The following is a 19,793-nucleotide window of genomic DNA, read 5'->3' as shown; positions in this document are numbered from 1 at the left end:
ATTGATCGGTCATCAATGGATACAGGGAGGTGTAGCTGGAAGAACTATTTCAAAATATGCTTTGAAGTCCTATTCGCGCACTGTGAGTGTGAAGATTATTTGGGATGTGTCAGATGATGCACTCCGAGTTTGAAGGGTTTATAAGAGGACAAAGGCAGATGAACTTATCTATCCTTACAGTCCAGCAGTGCTGCAAGATTGCCCTCCCAGCATCCTCTTCAGAGGGGAGGTGAGGACTGGCTCGCTCAGCTCTCACGCAACTAGTCAATGTTTAACTGCAGCGGATAACTCACAGGTACACGCACGGACTTCTGTCACGATCTGAACCCACGGGGATAGTTGCGTGATAGAACTCACAAATTCGTGCTCTCTCACACAAATCTGTGATTGTACCTAGAGTAGAGTATAACTTTATTTATCCCTTAAGGAGGTTCCGTCAGGGAAATTAATTTCTCCGTCGCACTCAGCAGTAAGTACACAAAGCACATGGGGGGGGGGGGGGAGCGATACGTTTGTGGAATAACAGAAATAAACTAAGAAAAACACTTGTGTTGTGCGTGACAGTCAATATTTTTAGAAAAGGAAAGTCCCCTGATGTTTCCCTTCAAAGTTTTCGTCTTGTCACGCAAGTGTAATCACTCTTTCGCGAGTTTGCCAAACCATCTGATTTATTTCACATTGCACAAGGATGTCTCCCACAATATCGCTTCAAAACAATTTGGAATCAAATCACTAACTAAGAAATAAATTAGAGCGAATGTGAGATCGAGAGCCAGCGAGAGAGAGAGAGGGAGAGAGTGTGTGTGTGTGTGTGTGTGTGTGTGTGAGAGAGAGAGAGAGAGAGGGAGAGAGAGAGAGATATTACGTCATGAACAGCAGCCAATGACGCTGTTCAGCGCTCTATAAAGCAAGTCTTCATTCTCTGTTTTAGGGACGACAGTGAACTGGACAATAACTCTCTAGACCAGATTTATACTACCTGGAGAAGCTCTACCAGGGCCAGGGAATTGTTCCATTGCTCAATTTTAAAACTTTACTGAGGTAAGACATGTATGGATTTGCATATCTGTTAATGAACATGAATTTGGTGTTTGTAGTCACAGCTTTAATAAGTGCTTTATCATTAGATTAAGTTGCTGGATAATAGCAATGACATTTATAGTAATCACTGCATTGCACAGCCTATCACTTGTAAATAGTGTTTTTGTGCAGAATTTGAGCCTGCGGAGTCTGAACTAATATCGTCTCCAGTTACTCTTAACTTTATGGTGCATATTGCACAACATCTCTCTTTCTCCCAGTCTTCACTACCTTAATGCCCCTCCTATCTAATTTCCAGGTGTAGTAAAGAAGCTGAAAAAAGGAGCTGTCATCATGGTGCTAATGATGCTGCCATTAATTGGAGCCATCTCCGTATCTGAGAGTTTGGTAGCTATGACAACACTCTGTCTGGTCTACCTGCTTCTCAAATTTTTCCGCACTGACATTCCAAAAGGCCTTCGTCGGCTGCCTGGACCAAAGCCCCTGCCGATCATTGGGAATGTGTTGGAAGTGGGCAGCAAACCCTACCTGAGTCTTACTGCCATGAGCAAGCGCTATGGAGATGTCTTCCAGATCCAGATTGGTATGCGTCCTATTGTGGTGCTCAGTGGCATTGAAACAGTGCGGCAGGCTCTCATCAAGCAAGGAGAAGAGTTTGCTAGTAGGCCTGACCTGTACAGCTTTAGGCATATCAATGATGGCAAGAGTCTGGCTTTCAGTACAGACCAGGTTGGAGTGTGGCGAGCCCGTAGGAAGCTGGCCTACAGCGTCCTGCGTTCCTTCGCCACGCTGGAGGGAACAACCCCAGAGTATTCCTGCATGCTGGAGGAGCACATCTCCAAAGAAGGAGAGTGTCTGATTAAAGAGCTCAACACTGTCATGGAAGCTGATGGTAGTTTCGACCCCTTCCGCTACATTGTTATCTCTGTTGCCAATGTGATCTGTGGAATGTGCTTTGGCCAGCGCTATGATCACAACAACCAGGAGCTGCTCAGTATTGTGAACCTCAGTGATGAGTTTGTACAGGTGGTGGGCAGTGGTAACCCAGCAGACTTCATCCCAATCCTTCAATTCCTGCCTAGTGCAACAATGAAGAAGTTTGTGAGCCTAAATGCCCGGTTCAATATTTTTGTGAAAAGGCTAGTCACCCAGCACTATGCCACTTATGACCAGGTATGCTACAGGATAAATCAATCATAAAAATATATTTCTTGTTCCATGTTTTTTCACCAAGGCGTAGCCTTCCTCCTTAGTTAATTAATTTTTCTATTGTGATCTTTCAGACCCGTATTCGTGACATCACAGATTCCCTCATTGATCACTCTGTGGACAGAAAGCTAGATGAGAACTCCAATATGAAGATGTCTGATGACAAGATTGTAGGAATTGTCTACGATCTGTTTGGAGCTGGTGGGTCGAATTTCTACGAATAAGAAATTATCTCATCAATGAATGAAAATCATGTCCTCACAGAGGTAATATTTGTCTTCTAGGTTTTGACACCATCTCCACTGCCCTGTCCTGGTCAGTGATGTACTTGGTGTCTTATCCTGAGATACAGGAAAGGCTTTTTGAAGAAATTAGTAAGTACAACTCTTGTACACTTCATAAGTTCTTAGATATTGCATTTGTCTTTCTGGATGGTAAAAATCTGTTAAATACATGAATGGTAAAACATTTTAAAGGACCACACATTACTTTGGTTACTCAATGATTGATTGTAATACTTTAAATCAGGTAAAAATGCCAGATAAGGTAGCAACCTTCATCTTCATCCTGAATTAATAGACAATGGTCTTTTCTCATTTCCAGAGGACAAAGTTGGTCTCGACCGCACACCTGCTCTATCTGACAAATCCAACTTACCCTTTCTGGAGGCATTCATCCTGGAGGTCTTTCGCCATTCTTCATTCCTTCCCTTCACTATCCCTCACTGGTGAGGTTTATGATTTTTAGATACATGAAAATACCACTGATGTCTATGAAAATTAGAAGTTCATGACATGCTGAGGTTTGACAAATAAAAATATAGCTGTTTGAAGGACAAGAATGTATGTAGGCTAAACATGTAAATACAAAATGGGCTTAAAAAGTTGTTCTTCTTTTTCAGCACATCCAAAGACACGTCTTTGAATGGATACTTTATTCCCAAAGACACCTGTGTATTCATCAATCAGTGGCAGATCAACCATGATTCGTAAGTTCTTTTAATATATTTTCTGTCAATATCAAAGTAATTCAATGTGGTTGATATGATATTACATGTCAGAGCTGTCCAGTACAACCAGAAGATAGAGTCAAGTTAAAGAAAAGAAAAGTTGTATGACTTGCTCAAGGGTACATCACTGACAACTATAAAGGCAGTCACAAGCAATCCACAGCTAATTCTACCCAAAAGAACACATTAAGTTTCTAACTGATTGTGAAGCCATGATTGTAATTTAATTTTTGTCTTCAAATTCTACATTATACAGAGAGCTGTGGAAAGATCCATCTTCCTTCAATCCTGATCGCTTCCTGAATGCTGACGGAACTGAGGTGAACAGGCTGGAAGGGGAGAAAGTGACTGTTTTTGGCCTGGGAAAACGCCGTTGCATTGGCGAGTTCATTGCACGAAATGAAGTTTACCTCTTTTTGGCGATCCTCATCCAGAGGCTGCAATTCTTCTCGATGCCGGGAGAGCCACTGGACTTGACACCAGAATATGGTCTCACAATGAAGCACAAGCGCTTGCCTTTGAGAGCCATAAAACGAACAAGGAACGGGCAGTGACTCTATTTAGAATGTACAATATATTACTCAGTAAATGGTCTGAGTTGACTGTAACACTGCATGGATCACAACAAAGTAAGGAGTCAGAGAGAGTAGAGTCTTACTCAGAATATAAGCATCGCATGCCGAATTTGATCAACAGCGCTAACAGCATTGAAGCAAATACATGAATATCACTTACAGCAGACTGTCACAGATGTTTAAGTTTGTATAAATATCTAATTACACGTGAATGGTGCTTCTCAGTGAAGTATAAGCAGATGCTTGATTCTCCTGCATTGTGTAGTAATCTGAACTGCTTTCATTTAGACGCTGTTCGAATGCATTTAGAAAGCTGTTTGGGACAAACAGTATGTTTTACATGACAGGCATCACTAATTAGACCACTGTATTGTGCATGATTTACTTCTGTGACATGGGACTCATCAGACAATACCTTTTGATACCATTTATAATTGTATGCAATTTTTATACTACATCATAAGACACGTGTATGACACTGAAGCTATATTTGTATCCCAAAATGTGATTTTTGTGTGTGTATATAACGTTTCTTGGATTTCATAGTTTAGTTTTCATAATTTTTTTGGTAAGTTTTATTGTGACTTTTAATGAAATTGATTGTCAGAATTCCAGGAAATTTCTGGAGTGTTGGAATATTGGAAGGCTACGCAATTTTTTTTATTCCTAATGTATCAGTGATTTTATACAATGTACATGGTTTGTATGGGACCAATATTGAATCAGACACACAAAAAATAAAGAAAAAATGTTTGCTTATTTCCTCGTTCACTATCATTTGCTTGATTAGAGAGAAAACATATACACACTCACAAGGCAAACGATAAATATGAAAATGTGTATGTCAGAATTATACATTCACACTTGAGCTGAAGTACTGTAAATGTAAAGAGAAAGATAAGTATTGCAACGAGCCCATGTGGGTGCCAACGGAAGTGACATTTGGGATTGAGCCAAAGCTAATACTGTCTAGCTACGCTGCACAGCTTGTCGGCTGTATAGCTATGTATTGATAGTTTTCATACATTTGTGTGTGCATGTGAAACTTTAAAATTGAATACACATTGCTACATTAAAGTCACTCGACAAATGAAAATAATTTTAAAGTTGCGAAAGTTAGTGCTATCAGTGGGACGTGTTAATCACGCCACCCAGACCAATTAAAAAAACCCCGATCCTATCACAATGGGATCAGATGTCCTATTCCAGAGGTCACTTTCTGATAAGAAAGAAAAATCCTGTCGACAGATTTCATCCCACACATAAAAATAAAAACAAAGAAATGCCGACGTAATAAATTATTCTGTGAAAGAAAAGCACAGCTTTAGAAGGGGATGTTATAAATATTAGAATACTGGCAAATTAAAACTATTTTTTAACTAAATAAAGAATATTATGCAGCTTTGCTGGTGGTATATAGATGAAATATTTAACCCCTATGTTTGAGTGTGGGCAGCACTGTGATGCAGTGGGTAATGACAGGGGTAATGACATGACATAAGCAGACAATTGTGATCGTCTCCTCTACAAGAACATGGATGAATGGATGTTTGAGTGTCTTTATTTAGGAATTGGGTCATATCAGATAGTTTTATATTTGTCCATGTTAGCCATTCCCAGAACATCATGGAGCTGAACTTCATGGATATCCAAAACACAGTGAAAAGTTCAGGTCTGATCATAGAGCTGAAACTAAACCCGATTCCATACATTTAGGATGCCATGGTCAGAGCTAGAGCATCTCTCACATGCATGTAATACCAGCAGTTCTCATATTAGTACTGCACCATCCTTCACAAGGAAAAGTAATATTGAAATTACTCCAAAACAACTCTTCAACTTTACTTAACAATAATATAAATTGTACGATCCGAGAAGGAGCTACAGTAGCTAAAATAAAGTATTGTACCAAAATAAAGCACAAAGTAAAAAAATTACTACATTATGTCTTTAGGAAATAATTTCTTTGAGTCAGCCCTGCAACTCTTACAACCAGATACCTTAACAAGTGATCTAAGAAATCTCCTTGAGTTGATATGTTTTTAAGATGAGGTTTGACATCAGTTTTTATTTGTAAGCACAGCATTGTTTTTTTTCTTTTTTCTTTTTCTTTTTTGCTTTGTCATCATGAGGCCACATGTAATAGTTTTCAAATCACATACACATTTTTGAACTTCATATTGCAACATAGCAGAATTTTACCATTGCAATAGTCATACGGTCTTCAAAAACACAATATTCAAAGACAAAATAGAGTAGGACACATAAGTCTGCAATACAATTTTCAGTTTATTTCATTATTCCCTCAAAAGTTAAGATGGGGGCGGCACGGGGGCAAAGTGGGAAGCACTGTCACAGCACAGCATGGTGGTTCCCGCTTTGAGTCCTGCTTTGTGCAGAGTTTGCACGTTCTCTCCATGTCTGCTTGGGTTCTCTCCGGGTTCTTCGGCTTCCTCCCACCTCCAAAAACATGCACTTCAGGCGAATTGGCCAGCTTCAAATTTTCCGTGGGAGTGAGTGTGCGCGTGAGTGTTTGTCTGTAGACATGGCTTTGCGGTGCACTGGCGTCGTGCCCAGAGTGTACACAGCCTCACACCCCCAGTCAGCTGGGATAGGCCCCAGCACCCCGCAACAGCGAAAGAAGTGAGTATGGAAAATGGATGAATGGAAGTTAAGATGAATTGACAATGCAAAAATCAATTAACTTTTTTTGATTTCATAAGTGACACTTGATGTGTTCTACCTGAAAATAACCCTACAGATCAATATCTCTTTAATATGTCAGATGATTACTGTATTGTCCTCTATAAAAGAAACTGTCTTCAGATGACTAAGATAACTTTTTTTTTTTTTTTTACTGGATAAGCCTGACAGTATTCCATTTATGTGATGGTTTTACAATTCCATGAGAAGACCTAAGTCATTAATTAATTCTTTTTCTAAAATTAGACTTTTTATGACTTTGTAGGGAATTTGTTTCAAAGGCTGATTGCGTGCATATATTATCTTGGTAAATCCAAGTCTGTTAAATAAAATGACAACACCCATGATCACGGTAATGAAGGAGCATGTTAGCCAATGCAACATTGTGTTATCTGATGCCTTTTTAATTTTTTTTAGATGGAAAACGGATGTCTAATACATTGAGAATGGTTTTAGTCATTTGACTGTATTTTTGGATGTAATATAAAAAACACAAAATATCACTGAACATGTATTTAAAGTTGACAAACCATGCCATTCAAAACTGAAATTTAGTATGGAAATTCAACTATTCAACATTTTAATCATTTTAATTATTTCAGTGAATTAATGCCTAGCCACGTTCTACATGACAACATTACTTCATAACAAAGGTCAAAGGTTGCATCTGCACTTGGGAGAGTTTTGTTAAGAAAAGAGGTGATGCAACACAGTGGTGTCCAAAGTCTTACTGACATTTTTTGTTGGATGCATCAAATATTAAATACTAAATATTGATGAGTACAGTAATACCTCTTTACTCGTGATTAATGCATTCCATGACCACCCATGAATAACAAATTCCGCAATATAGCAACAACCTATTTATTTTTTTATTTACGGCAATTTAAATGTTCATGAACCCTCCCCGTACTGATATTAAACCACCACCTTATATCTGTATTACCTTTTCCCAGGCTTTAAAACACTTTTGTATTAAAGAAAAGTGTTTCAGAGACTCACAGAGTGCATTGCATTCCGTGAGTCTCTGAACGCAGCGCACACACGGATGATGTCAGCCAATAGCATGTGCGTACGGTATTGTGACTACGTACTAAAAATCTACAAAGTAGTGAAACCGTCAATCTTGAAGCGTGAATAAACAAGGGAGTACTGTATATATTACTGTATATAACTTCTATATGCAGTTTTGCATATATTGCACAAGAAAATGTGCTACAAATATAGTAAGTAACTTGAGATATGAGTGACTCAACATACAGTTTTTTGAGATACGAGCTGTTGCTCAGACCATATTTTTGTTCGAGATACAAGTGGAAATCCGAGTCGTGCTTCAGGACACCGCCACTAGTTAGTGGACGCGTACCACATCAGCTGAGACTGTATCTCATTCATTTCTACGTGTTGTCTGCAAAGTAAAGATGTAGCTTGTGTGTCCTTGTGACATTTGTGCTTCTTTTCATACTTTATCGTTGTTTACATAACTTCTACAAAATGCGCAGTTTTTGTCAACATTCCTGATTATCTCTTGTCAACATCCACTCAGCAAGAAGTCTACTCTGGTAACTATGACCTCTGCCAGAATTTAAGTCAGTTCACTTTCACAGTCAGGATCGCTGAACAATAGAGAAGTCAAAGGTGAATAGAATTGGCTAATGGACAATGTGCAATACTTTTCAGCCAAGTTGTAAAAATGACCTCTACCTCAGAGTTTTTCCTGTGCACAGAACGTGATGTTTGCACGATAGGAACCCAAGGGGGGGTTCCTCTCGTATCTTGTTGAGCCAGTGTTACTTCTTGTGTCATTAGTTCCTATTAGGTGTTCATGTGTTCAAAATGTGTCTCGCTGTGACTTCCCTCAGGATTCCCATAGCGTGCTAAAGTCTCGTACCAAAGTTCCTCTTTACAATATGTGTGTGACTAAGATCAATAAACATTCCCCCTCCCTTTCTGTGTTTCTCTTAAAGAAAGCCTTGCTTTCGTGCCTCCTACTCTGCTGTTCACTCTCTCTCCCGCCCTCCCTCAGTGCTCAGTGCAGGAAATGCCCCCCCCCCCCCCCCCCGAACTACAGGAAGTCATGTTGTCTCAGAATGCTTGGAAGGCCAAAGCGGTATCAATTGTGGAAGTAGTGTTTACCCTTTGAGTTTTTATTTTAATCTCTAACTCTCAGGCTGATGGTTGGGCAACTAATGCCCAAATTGCATGGGGACAAAATGCTGAGTGGCTTGGGCTGGGCTGGTCTTTTCACACGCGATGCAATGCTCAGAAGAAACCCCCAGCCGCAAATCAAGGAAAGCAGGGTGGGCCATTGCTTGGATAAGATCACAGATTCCAGAAATGCTTTCTGAGTGTCTGCCATTGATCTTTTAGGAGAGTAGGATGAGAATTTAGAAATAGCCTTTGTGATAATGCATAGATCTGCAGAAGCTGAATTCCATTGGACTCAACAATTCCCATTAAAAAGGCATTTTGGGAGAGGACCTTCAGAATTTACATTTTTATAAAAGCTGTTCTCATGACCAGTACGTCATCTTTATGTCATTTATACTGAGCTGATGTGCCATACACATACATTTTCCACAAATGTTTTGAATATACTGTATATCGCTGCCTAGACTGCCTTTTATAAATTTGAATAAGAATATTGATGCAACACTCCCACCGTGAAAAGTGTGTAAAAGAGAATTTTGTCACAAGATCAAAAAAGGCATCAATGCACATACAATGACCGCAATACAGCCTCAGCCCTGCATTACGAGGGACAGTCAGATGACCAAGGATAATGTAACAATGTCCTGCTTCACCAAGCAATCAAAATCTAATAAACAACAGGGTAAATCAACCAAGATTTTCCCACTAAATCTCTGGAGTGTATTCATGACCAGTCACAGTCATGGATCAGTCTACTGGCAGCATACACTATTTTGTAAACACAGAGCAAAGTATGATGTCAACTATAGAGTGAAAACCCATAACCAAGGATACAACCTGCACAATTATAGTGTCCAATGGATGAATGACATCTGGCTTTGATAAGTGGATGGATTGATGATAGTTGAATGGGGAGTCATCCACCCAGACAGACACAAGCTTAAAAGACAGTGAGAGAATTAGCAGCAAACCATAAACAGGCTAACAAAAGCAACAGCGATATGAATAGAATAAACAATATCAACAAGGACTTGAGATTGCTGGAGTACCTCTATGATGAGGCAGAGCGTTAATCAGAGAAAATATGTATATAAAAAAATACTCAAAATCTGAATCTGATTAAAATTCTTACCTTTCCACTAAATTTAATAGATTGATCATTTTTTGCTGTGGTCTTGACTAACAAAGAGACAAACTAGAACCAAGGCAGGCACAGACTGCAACATCCCGGGGCACCCCTGAATTCAAAATCTGACGAGGTACACTCTAGTAAGTCACCAGTTTATTGCAGGGCCAGACAGAGACAAATACCCATTCATTTTAATAGTCATTCCTACATTCAGTTCATCGTGATCAATTCACCTAACTTGCATATTTTTGAAGGTGGAAGGTGCCTGGGAACCCAGAGAGAACCTATGCAGACAAGATAACCTGCAAACTTTGCAGAGAAAGGCCACAAGTGGAATCAAACCAAGGACTTTCTTGCTGTAAATAAACAAACTGTATTTAAATTTTAACTAATGAGTCATTTAGTTTCTTCAAATTAATATCAGTATTGATCAATACAGAAGAGACGATTGCAATTTTTTTTTTTGTGTTGACTCATGCTGTCCTGCTACATCACTACACGTTGGAGCCTTGCCCAGTTTGTTCTTATTCCTTCATAGCATGACTGAGCATTTCCTTCTAAATAATGATAATGTTGGTTTGCGTTTGTGTTGCTTTACATGCTGGTTAAAACACTCTTAACACCCCTTCATACCCAAAATGTTGCAACAATTTCAGTTAGGATTGACCTGCTACTCATAATTGATAAGGATTTGCAGATCACTTTGTTGGGCACCGTGTGTTTACAGGTAATCTAGTCACATTGATGTTACTTCATATTTTATGTGAGTGGTGGTGGAAACACTAATTACCTGTTGACATACCGCCTCACTAATGATCAGATGAGGGGAAAAAAAACCTTTGTTACTGAAGTGTTTCAGTGGTTTATTGTGATATTGAGGCAGTACTCAAATTAGCTCATAGTTTGCGAGTGGCTTTGCAACAATGCAAATGTATTATAGCAGAGCCTCCCAGCGTCTTGCGTGAGAGAGTCCAAAGTACCTTAGCTTACACACTGACAGTAGCGTGCGATTGTGCCTCCCTGTTTCTTGGTTAGCGTGAGAGCTCAACATGGTTAGGGTTGAAGGCCAGGTTTTTCCAGTTTTTCCTTTTTTTTTGTTCTCTGTTCATCTAGGCTTTTTTTTTGTTGTTCTTGCATGTATGTGAACTTTATTGAGCACTGCTCAGTCAACCAGTGTATGTTTTGCATGTCAGTGGAGTTTTGTACTTAATTGGTTATATTAACTAACCGTCAGAGGATGACAAGCCTGCCAATCACATACGATACAGTTTTGTTCATCAAGTCAGAATTTAACAGATACTAATTTTATTCTTTCCATCCAATGCAATGCACTATAATTTGATTTGATTATTGGTCAAGCATCTATTTAATTAAATGTAGTACCATTTATTGTTTGTTAATCAGAATTCCATTCTTCGTCTGCAAGATATCAATGTCATTTTGCTAATACATCTCATACTCAGTATTGTGATAAAGGTGTTTAGCATGTGTAAGCAGTTCAAAGCATCAATATAGTTGCACAGAGCTACACAATATAATGTATCCAGGATTGGTAAGAGAAGCTTTTCTTATGAAGATATGTTTTCTATTTTACTTTACTATATTGCAGTTTGGGATCTTTAGTACACCTGTTTTCACTGTGTGCCCACACATTTGTGTATGTATGTCAGTGGTGGGCTGTCAGGGCCAGCAAAGCCTTCTCTGCTGGCCTAACATAACCAGAAATCACGAAAATATTTATGATAAAAGTTAATTATATTTTAATGCATTTTCCGTAAATAAATATATTCAAATATATGTGTAAATATATAATTATACATTGCAATATAATATGACATAAGCCAAGACTGGGTCGATGTTCTATTTTTAGGTTAGATAGGTTTTATCCAATCAGAATTCAGCTAGCTTGTGTTGCCAGGTTGAATGAACCGTTTGAACAGCTGCTTTGGTGAGTACAAGCATTTATTTTATTTATTTATTTAATCTTTCATATTTAAAAGAAACTTATTTCATTATAATGCCGTGATTGCTGGAAAATAGCCGGTTTTATACATGATAGAGGTGATGCAACATCTGGTAGTGTATTTCTGTATTTCGTTTCTCTAGTAATAGAGGTGATACAACATCTAGTAGTGTATTTCTGTATTTCGTTTCTCTACCTGTGGTGTCATAAATGATGGTCATTTCAATCGGTTTTGTTCTGTGATGTAGTTGTGTGACGTCTATAAAAGGTGTGGCCGCAGGTTCTTCTGTGCGACAATAAAAAGAGTAGGTCTGACGCCTCTTCAGAAGTGATGGTTTTTGTCCCATTTGAGAGACGTTACAAATGTCTAAGTCCTGAACGCTACATTTGTGGGAGCGGTGGGAGCCACTTACAGTATTATGGGGTGTATTGCAAGTTTGATTAAGTAGGCCTATGTGTAAGATGCACGGCCTGCCACTGATGTATGTATGTATGCATTTGTATGCATTTGTATGCATTTGTATGCATTTGTATGCATTTGTATACATTTGTATAGGTGTACAGTATATGCTATATGTATGTATGTATATGGATTAATTAGTAAATAAGATCAAATCAATTTGATATCATCCCCTATTTGTTCAAAGTAATTCAAATGCTAACCCTAACTCGCCGACTTGTGCTCCCTGAAAACGCAACAAGTTATTTTTTGTTTCTTCATTATCATCATACTGTGTCTTATCGTTTTTCATCATCAATCAAAGACAGAACTTATATTTAATAATATTTAATCATGTATCAACTCTTTTTTCGTTCTTTAAACTTTGCTTCTAAAAGAACAGTTAAAAATGTCTGAAAATGCTACAATAACAAAGAATATAAACTGAAATGAAAACTCTCCCTGAATTAAAAAAAAAAAAGAAAAGCATCACAGACAACAGCTTTAAACAATATAGAGTGGGTACGGAGTGTATTTACAAACCTTTTGCCACTCTTTTTATAGTGCAGTCATTGATATGTATATATTTATTGACGGAAAATCACAGAATTGTTGACATTTCTGTGTGTTTGATTATATTGATTGGACTTGGTCAGGAAAGCCACACAAATGTTAACATCTAGCCTAAGTTACAAAAAATTTCTGCTGCACTGAAGGTTCCTGAGAGCATAGTTACCTCAGTAATCCTTAAATGATGGGAGCCTCTCCTCAGTGTAAGACACATGAAAACCAGAATGGAGTTTGTAAAAAATAAAAATCCTGAAGGACTCCAAGATGGTCAGGAATAAAATTCTCACAATCTGGATCTAATTGAAACTTTGATGAGACCAATGTCTTTCCCTGTAGCCTTTTTTCCACTTTGTGGGTGACAGGTGTGCTGTAGCCTATCCCAGCTAACCACAGGTGAGAGGCAGGCAATGATCCAGACAGTACCATCCAGTGCATCGCGGGACAGGGGCATAAGTTGTTGAATGCTGCCACTAACTTTCAACCTGACCTGAACTGTTTCAATGTTCCCGTTTCATCAACATACATGTAAATACATTGTGAGTTCATTCCTTGCTCAGGAGTTTACAGAGACGTGGGTACAAGAAGACAAAACGCTGCAGATGACGCCCCAACAGGAAAGCCGAAAAGGCCACATGAAGTCCAACATCATGTCAAAATGACTTTTCTTATTTTGACATGATGTGAAATCTTAATCCATGGGTGTTATATTACTTTTTACAGACTGTTTCATTTAGACTAAATCCTCTTGTCATTTTTGCATTATTGGCCCTTATCCATGATTGAAAGGTCTAATTAAATCCTCTTCGAAATCATGGTCTACACAAAAATAATAAATCTTTCACGTCTTTTTAAATTAGTGTTAAAAATGAATGTTAAACTGGTTGGAATTTAGTCTCATAAGACTTACCATTAACCTAAAAAGCAATTATCCCTGTTGATTGCTTACTTTTACTGGATTAAAAACACACACGCACACACACGCAGGTAGACCTCAGTTTACAAACATTCAGAGATACTAACAAACACGTGCCACCATATCCAACGCTGCCACCCCTCCAAGCAGCACCGTTGCGTTCACACATCTTCAACACTTGTCTCCCCCTCTTGTTGTTTGTTGTTGTCTCTGTGAACATCTCAGCGGGTCAGGCTTCATACTTTGGATACTTTACTGTTTATCATGGATGAGAAAGCAAAGGCTAGTGAAGGTAGTGGTAGTGGTGACAGTCTCACTGATGACAACTCTGCCTCTCACCAATAACTCCTCCCTCCTCCTCCTCTTCCTTCACTTTAAAGGTAGGCTATATGTTACATATTACAGTACCATAAAGAAGATCATCAACATCAACAGCTGACTCTGGCTAATTTTGTTGGATGTGCTTAAAAAAACTGGGAGACGCTTAGTCTCGAACTTTGCCGTCTCACCTTCAGCCACTTCTTTCGCATCACAGACAACGTGTTTAGAGTAGCAATGGCATGTAATTGACCTCAAATTATAGATAGACATTGAATAAATAACGACTCACAAAAAATTCAACTTACTAACAACCCCTCTGAATCAACTGTGTTTGTACTGTGTTTGTGTGTGTTTTATTCAAATGCATTGTACAGTAACATAATATTAAGTACTCTTAAGGGTTTTCTAGTGATTTTATATTTCTAATATTTGTGGCGGATAGCATAAATTCGAGGGAAATGACGTAAACCTGATATTTATTTTTCTGAATATTTTTTACATAATATACGTACAGAATATTATATACAAATATGCAATATATATATGTAAATATAAATATATATTTATATAATAAAATAGAAAATGACTTAACTTAAAATAACCTGTACCTGTTTTCAGCCAGAGCTAAAGGTGATTTAATTGAAGGATAGCTGGTGATTTTATGTCATTCCTATCCTAGACGCCATTCAAAGACCAAAATTTCCAAAAATAAAAGTAGCTTTAGTCTTTCAAGTCCCTGTTCATCCATACCGAGGGGGAGACGGTAGCCGATATGATTCAGCATGACAACCTAGTCAAGTGGAAACCCTTAGCAACGTGGAATAAGTAAGAATTCCCTCCTGTCAGCTCCAGCTATTAGCGATGGAAACCTCAGTCATTAAAAGATGTATTAAAAATACAGTTAAAATGGAAGACCATTGCTGGCTAGAAGTGAAGATATTCACTTCCAGCCAACAAAGTGAATTCTCCCAGGACGGGAGAATTCAGCATTTTAAATAGCAGTCTTGGCAGGGTCTGACCAATCAGCTCTCGGAACGGCCTACACTGGCAGAGTTAATTTTCCAAGCTCATCTGCAACCCACATCTCATGCTCATTCAGAGACAGCAGCAGCAGAGAAATATTAGAAGCATTGAAGATGTTTAAACTTTAAACTAAACTATTGAAGAATATCAATCATTCAATCGTTTTATTTATACAGCGCATAATATCGAAGAAAATACAAATTTATACACACAATTTCAGTTAGAACTGACTCCATAAATTAATTTGTTGAATCAATCATGTATGAAGTAGCTACTGTAAAATTATGTTATTTGATGACTTAAACAACCTTTTAGTATTGGCTTGAGGGCAATTGGCAACAAATTTTATTTGGAAGAGTAAAGTGTTTTTCCCTGTCTCGTGAGAAACCCGAGCGAGGTCACATTTAGCGTCAGTACATTGAAATCCTGCTCTAGTGGTTGCTGTTTTACATGGAAATGACTTCTGACTCACCAGTACTCTCTCCTCCAGGAGCCCCACACAGATGATGAGCCAGTTCTTTCTCGTGTTTTGGCTGACTACAGGTCCCTGAGTGTTACATAACTGCTCAGTGCAGACATAAGATAAGCATACAGCATGCCAACTCAGGCTCTAGAGTTCACAGGAGGAGAGAAACACCACATCTAGACCAATGTGAAGGTGTAGGATGGGAATGGTGGAATAACTGACTTGCGCTTAATGAGTAGGTGCTGCACTTGCACTAGAAGGATCAAACTTCACTTTTGCAAGGCACAAGATAAAGCAGTTAACAGATCTGGAAAATGTTCAGTATGCAAGCAGAGTATTGGACAAATCTGTTTCTGTGATGCTTAAAGAATGCAAAAATAACCTTTTTGGTGGAATCTAGTGAAGATGGTAGAATGCCATGATAGCCAATTCATTCATCTGGCTTCATAGGCAATAAGGTGGTTGTAGAATGGAGGTTTTTCCAGAATTTTTGTCTATAATCATACTTTCTATGGCTGAAAGTATGACACAGGGCAGTTTAACAGCAACAGCTGTCTACAATTAATCTAGCAGCTGCCAAGCAGAGCCTTCTTTTTTAGCTTTGCACATAGATCTGCTTCCCATGACTGTCATCATAATCCCCATCCACTGCACTCTGTAATTAGCATGCCGCCGTACAGCCTTACATAAACAGCACCTCTGAAACAGGAACAAACCACAGAGCTCTTGACCTGGAATCTGGCAGTAAACAGATAAATCAACAATACAGAAGTAGAAAGAAGAAAAAAGTGTGCCATAGAAGTTAGTCAGGCCTACTATTACAGAGTGCTCTTTGGTTCAGTTAATGTCTTGCTTTTCCTGTGGTGTGATTGATTGAGTGTACAATGAGTCAATAATGCAAACATGCCAGGGCACTTCCTATTTGTTCATCTATTTGTTGAGATCTTCTCTTGTTGCTCCGTGGTTTCAGGTAAAGAGGAAAATCACTTAGCAAAACATGTAAAACTTGACACATGTTAAGCATGGGGAGGTGACACATTTTAAATTTTGCAGTACAGGAACCAAAACCAACAGAAACAACATCACGGAATTCAGTATTATGTTATGTGGTTTTATCATACGCAATTTGTGTAAACGCAGTCCAAAACACCAACATTGTGCTGTTGATTCTTAATATATTTTCCCAGTCTGGTTTAAAATGAATCCTACAACTTACTGCATGATTCTTTTCTGGTGCACTGATGAGACAACACCATATCATTGCCTTTCGCAGTACAGTGGAGAGGAACTGAACAGGTTTGCCAAACCTTCTCTATCCCACTGAGCCTTGCTCTCACATGGCCCATATCCAACCAGTGTGTATTGATTTCAGTCTTGTCGGTTTCCTTGTCATGGCTGAAAGATTGCTTCCAGCTCAGTTTATTTTAATGCTGCTGCATGCTTATGACTGCCTGGTTTAGCTAGTTGCCGTTTGAGTTTGTTTGGACACCACACATTTATGTGTGTGTGTGTGTGTGTGTGTGTGTGTGTGTGTGTGTGTGTGTGTGTGTGTGTGTGTGTGTGTGTGTGTGTGTGTGTGTGTGTGTGTGTGTGTGTGTGTGTACGTGTGTGCGAGTGCGTGCATGTGTGTGGGTGTGCGTGCATGTTAAAGTGTGTTTGTTAGCGTGTGTATCGTGAGAGATAGTATGAGAGATAGTGTGAAAGAGGAGGTGTCGGCTTATGGGTGAGGCAGGGTGGGTGAGGGTGGTGTTGCAGTTGCAGCACGTTCAGCAGGAGGCAGGAGGTCTGTGTAGGTTCTCAGTTATCCAGGTCATAGTTATCCAAAGCTGTTTAAATCAATCCACTGGACTTTAAGAAAGTTTGTTGAAGACGTTCCGCCTCTCATCCAAGAGGCTTCTTCAGTTCTGAACTGTAAGAAGCGAAACGTCTTCAAGAAACCTCCTTAAAGTCCAGTGGATAGATTTAAACAGCTGTTCAGCAGGAGAGTTCTTCACAGGCACACCTGGTGGAAAAGTTGAAAAGCAATTAGCACATGCTAGTGCAACTCCCACTTGCCCTGAGCTTGGCATTCATTGCAGCAGTTTGCATGACAAGAGGCAGTTGACTCCCTTGTGCTCGCATGAGGATTGGCATATTCCAGATTTCTGTTGTCCACGCAGTCTTTTATGCGATATCAATAAAATAATAATGGGAAACAAACACCTCCCAAAAGATAACTGAGGATACCAGTCAAGCACGGCATGAACCTGTGTTTATATGTAATTATCTTGTGTACAAGGCTGTTCGTGAGTGTGTTGCGTGTTATCATTCTGTCTGTGTTGCATGCAAGGCTAAAAAGTCAGTGATTTATGTGTGTTCCTTCCGAAGCTGCCATGTGGTTTGAGGTGTGTGCTAGCATGCATGCATGTGTACTTATGAATTTGAGCAAATCAGTGCCACCAAGTTCTCAGCTAGGCCAATCCAGATCTGTAAGAGACCATTAAAGACTTACCAGTATCTTAGCAGCTTTATTTATCAAAGGGAGACTAAATAGTGCAGTCTCCCTTTAATTGTGCCACAGGCAATAGACAGCAAGGGATTAGCACAGGCTCTGATTTCTATACATTTCAATTTCACTATTGAAGGAAGAGGTCTATTTGAAGTACTCTAACAGACTAATTTAAAAATTCATAGGATAGTTATGGCATGGATTGCTGACTTCACATGAAAATATTTATAAAGGCATTGAAGTCAGTATTGCCAGTATTGAAGAACTATTTGTCATGACAAAGATTGAATCCAAAGAGAAGTTGAATTTGATAACAGGATAGTCTTTTGAAAAAGAAGGTTGATGTCTTAGTGGAAGTACTGTATGTTGAAATGTAAGTTAAACATGTTTACAGTCTAGCTCTGATATATCATTACATTTAGAAAGGTGGTTGGAAAAAAAAATCCATACAAACGATTATCATATGAAACCAGTCTGCAGACTTGTTTGTTACATCTGAATTAGTCTTGCTTGAGATCAGTGTTCTCCAATTTTTTTTCCCACCACAGACCTGTTTAACTTCAGACAATAGTTTCACTGATTGGCCTCTGTGGTGTGGCAGATACATACAACAATTTACAATGATACGATCGGCATAAAAATGGGTATATTGCAGCTTTTTTTCCTTCAGAGTTGTAGGTTGTTCTTCTGTCCCTTCACTTTCACTCTGCGCAAAGAAACTTTCCGAAGACATTTATTTTTTGTTTGTTTTGCTAGCTTTGGAGTTTTAATTTAGCGGTAATGTATTATGTGTTACCAGCCGGAGCAGCCCCTTTAAGAAGCTAGTCTAGTGACCGAGGCAAGTATCTTCACAAGTTTAACGGACATGGTTGAGAGAATCCAGTAACTTTCCAAAAGAAAACATCATTCTGAATCAGATGATAAATAAAATGTAAACCATCTAAGTTGTGTATTCTCTGCGTGGCCCGGTACCAGTTGATCCATGACCAGTAATGGCTCGTGGGGGTTGGGGACCACTGATTTAGACAGTTCTTGTGTTCAGATTCATCACTTGAGAAGGCAGATCCCCATTTCCCCCCATTATTATAAATACATCTATGTATATAATACTTAATGTAACACATACACAGTATATGTGTCTATCTGTCTGTCTATCTCTCTAACTCTCTCACTCACTCTTTCATTGTATTGACACAGGTTCTCACGTGTTACCAAAGCGACACCCACCTCCAACATTTAAGATCGTTTTTGATTTGTTGAGAGTGTGCATTATTCTTAAAACTTTCTGTTCTTGGGGTATAGTGGTGTAGCTTTTGACAGAAAACAATTCATTTAAAGGAACTGAAGTACCTGCACTGTAATGTCTCCCCCATGTTTTGTCCTCCCCAATCTCTCACCATGAGCTGCTGGGATACAGGTGCAGGTGTTCATTCATATATAATGTCTATCCCTTTTTGTCATGCCAACCTGCCCTGTGTTTTGACTGATAGAGCAGCCAATGTGGGGGGTCCAGCTCAGTGCAGGTCTATCCAGATCTAAGGGTTTGGGATTGGTCAGCATCATGTGATGGTGCGTGTGAACTCATCGTCTATGGGGAATAGGTGTCTCACTTTGGCTGCCTCATGTTTGTCATGTTTTGTAAAGGCTGCCAATCTTCTCTTTGTTGCTGCAGACAGCATTGACAAATAGGAGGGGAAATGAATCTCCTGTGATAGGAACAAGATCAGAAGGAGGAAGGGCTTTTCCCAGGGGGATGGGTCCCTCACATGGGTGTCTGTGTTGCTTAAACATAC

At 39.0% G+C, this 19,793-nt stretch overlaps 1 protein-coding gene across 1 annotated transcript; it reads left to right on the top strand.

Moving 5' to 3' along the window:
• The first annotated feature begins 931 nt into the window (after window positions 1-931).
• cyp1a (cytochrome P450, family 1, subfamily A) lies at window positions 932-4,584 on the top strand. The gene is made up of 7 exons (XM_068313386.1): window positions 932-1,041; window positions 1,340-2,214; window positions 2,325-2,451; window positions 2,535-2,624; window positions 2,854-2,977; window positions 3,152-3,238; window positions 3,516-4,584. The coding sequence occupies exons 2-7, from the start codon at window positions 1,375-1,377 to the stop codon at window positions 3,811-3,813; spliced, it is 1,566 nt and encodes a 521-aa protein (XP_068169487.1). The 5' UTR covers window positions 932-1,041; window positions 1,340-1,374; the 3' UTR covers window positions 3,814-4,584.
• The last annotated feature ends 15,209 nt before the right edge of the window (window positions 4,585-19,793 follow it).

This window comes from Antennarius striatus, chromosome 1 (genome assembly GCF_040054535.1).
Source record: "Antennarius striatus isolate MH-2024 chromosome 1, ASM4005453v1, whole genome shotgun sequence".
NCBI lineage: Eukaryota > Metazoa > Chordata > Actinopteri > Lophiiformes > Antennariidae > Antennarius > Antennarius striatus.
This window is presented reverse-complemented; position numbering and strand designations above follow the sequence as displayed.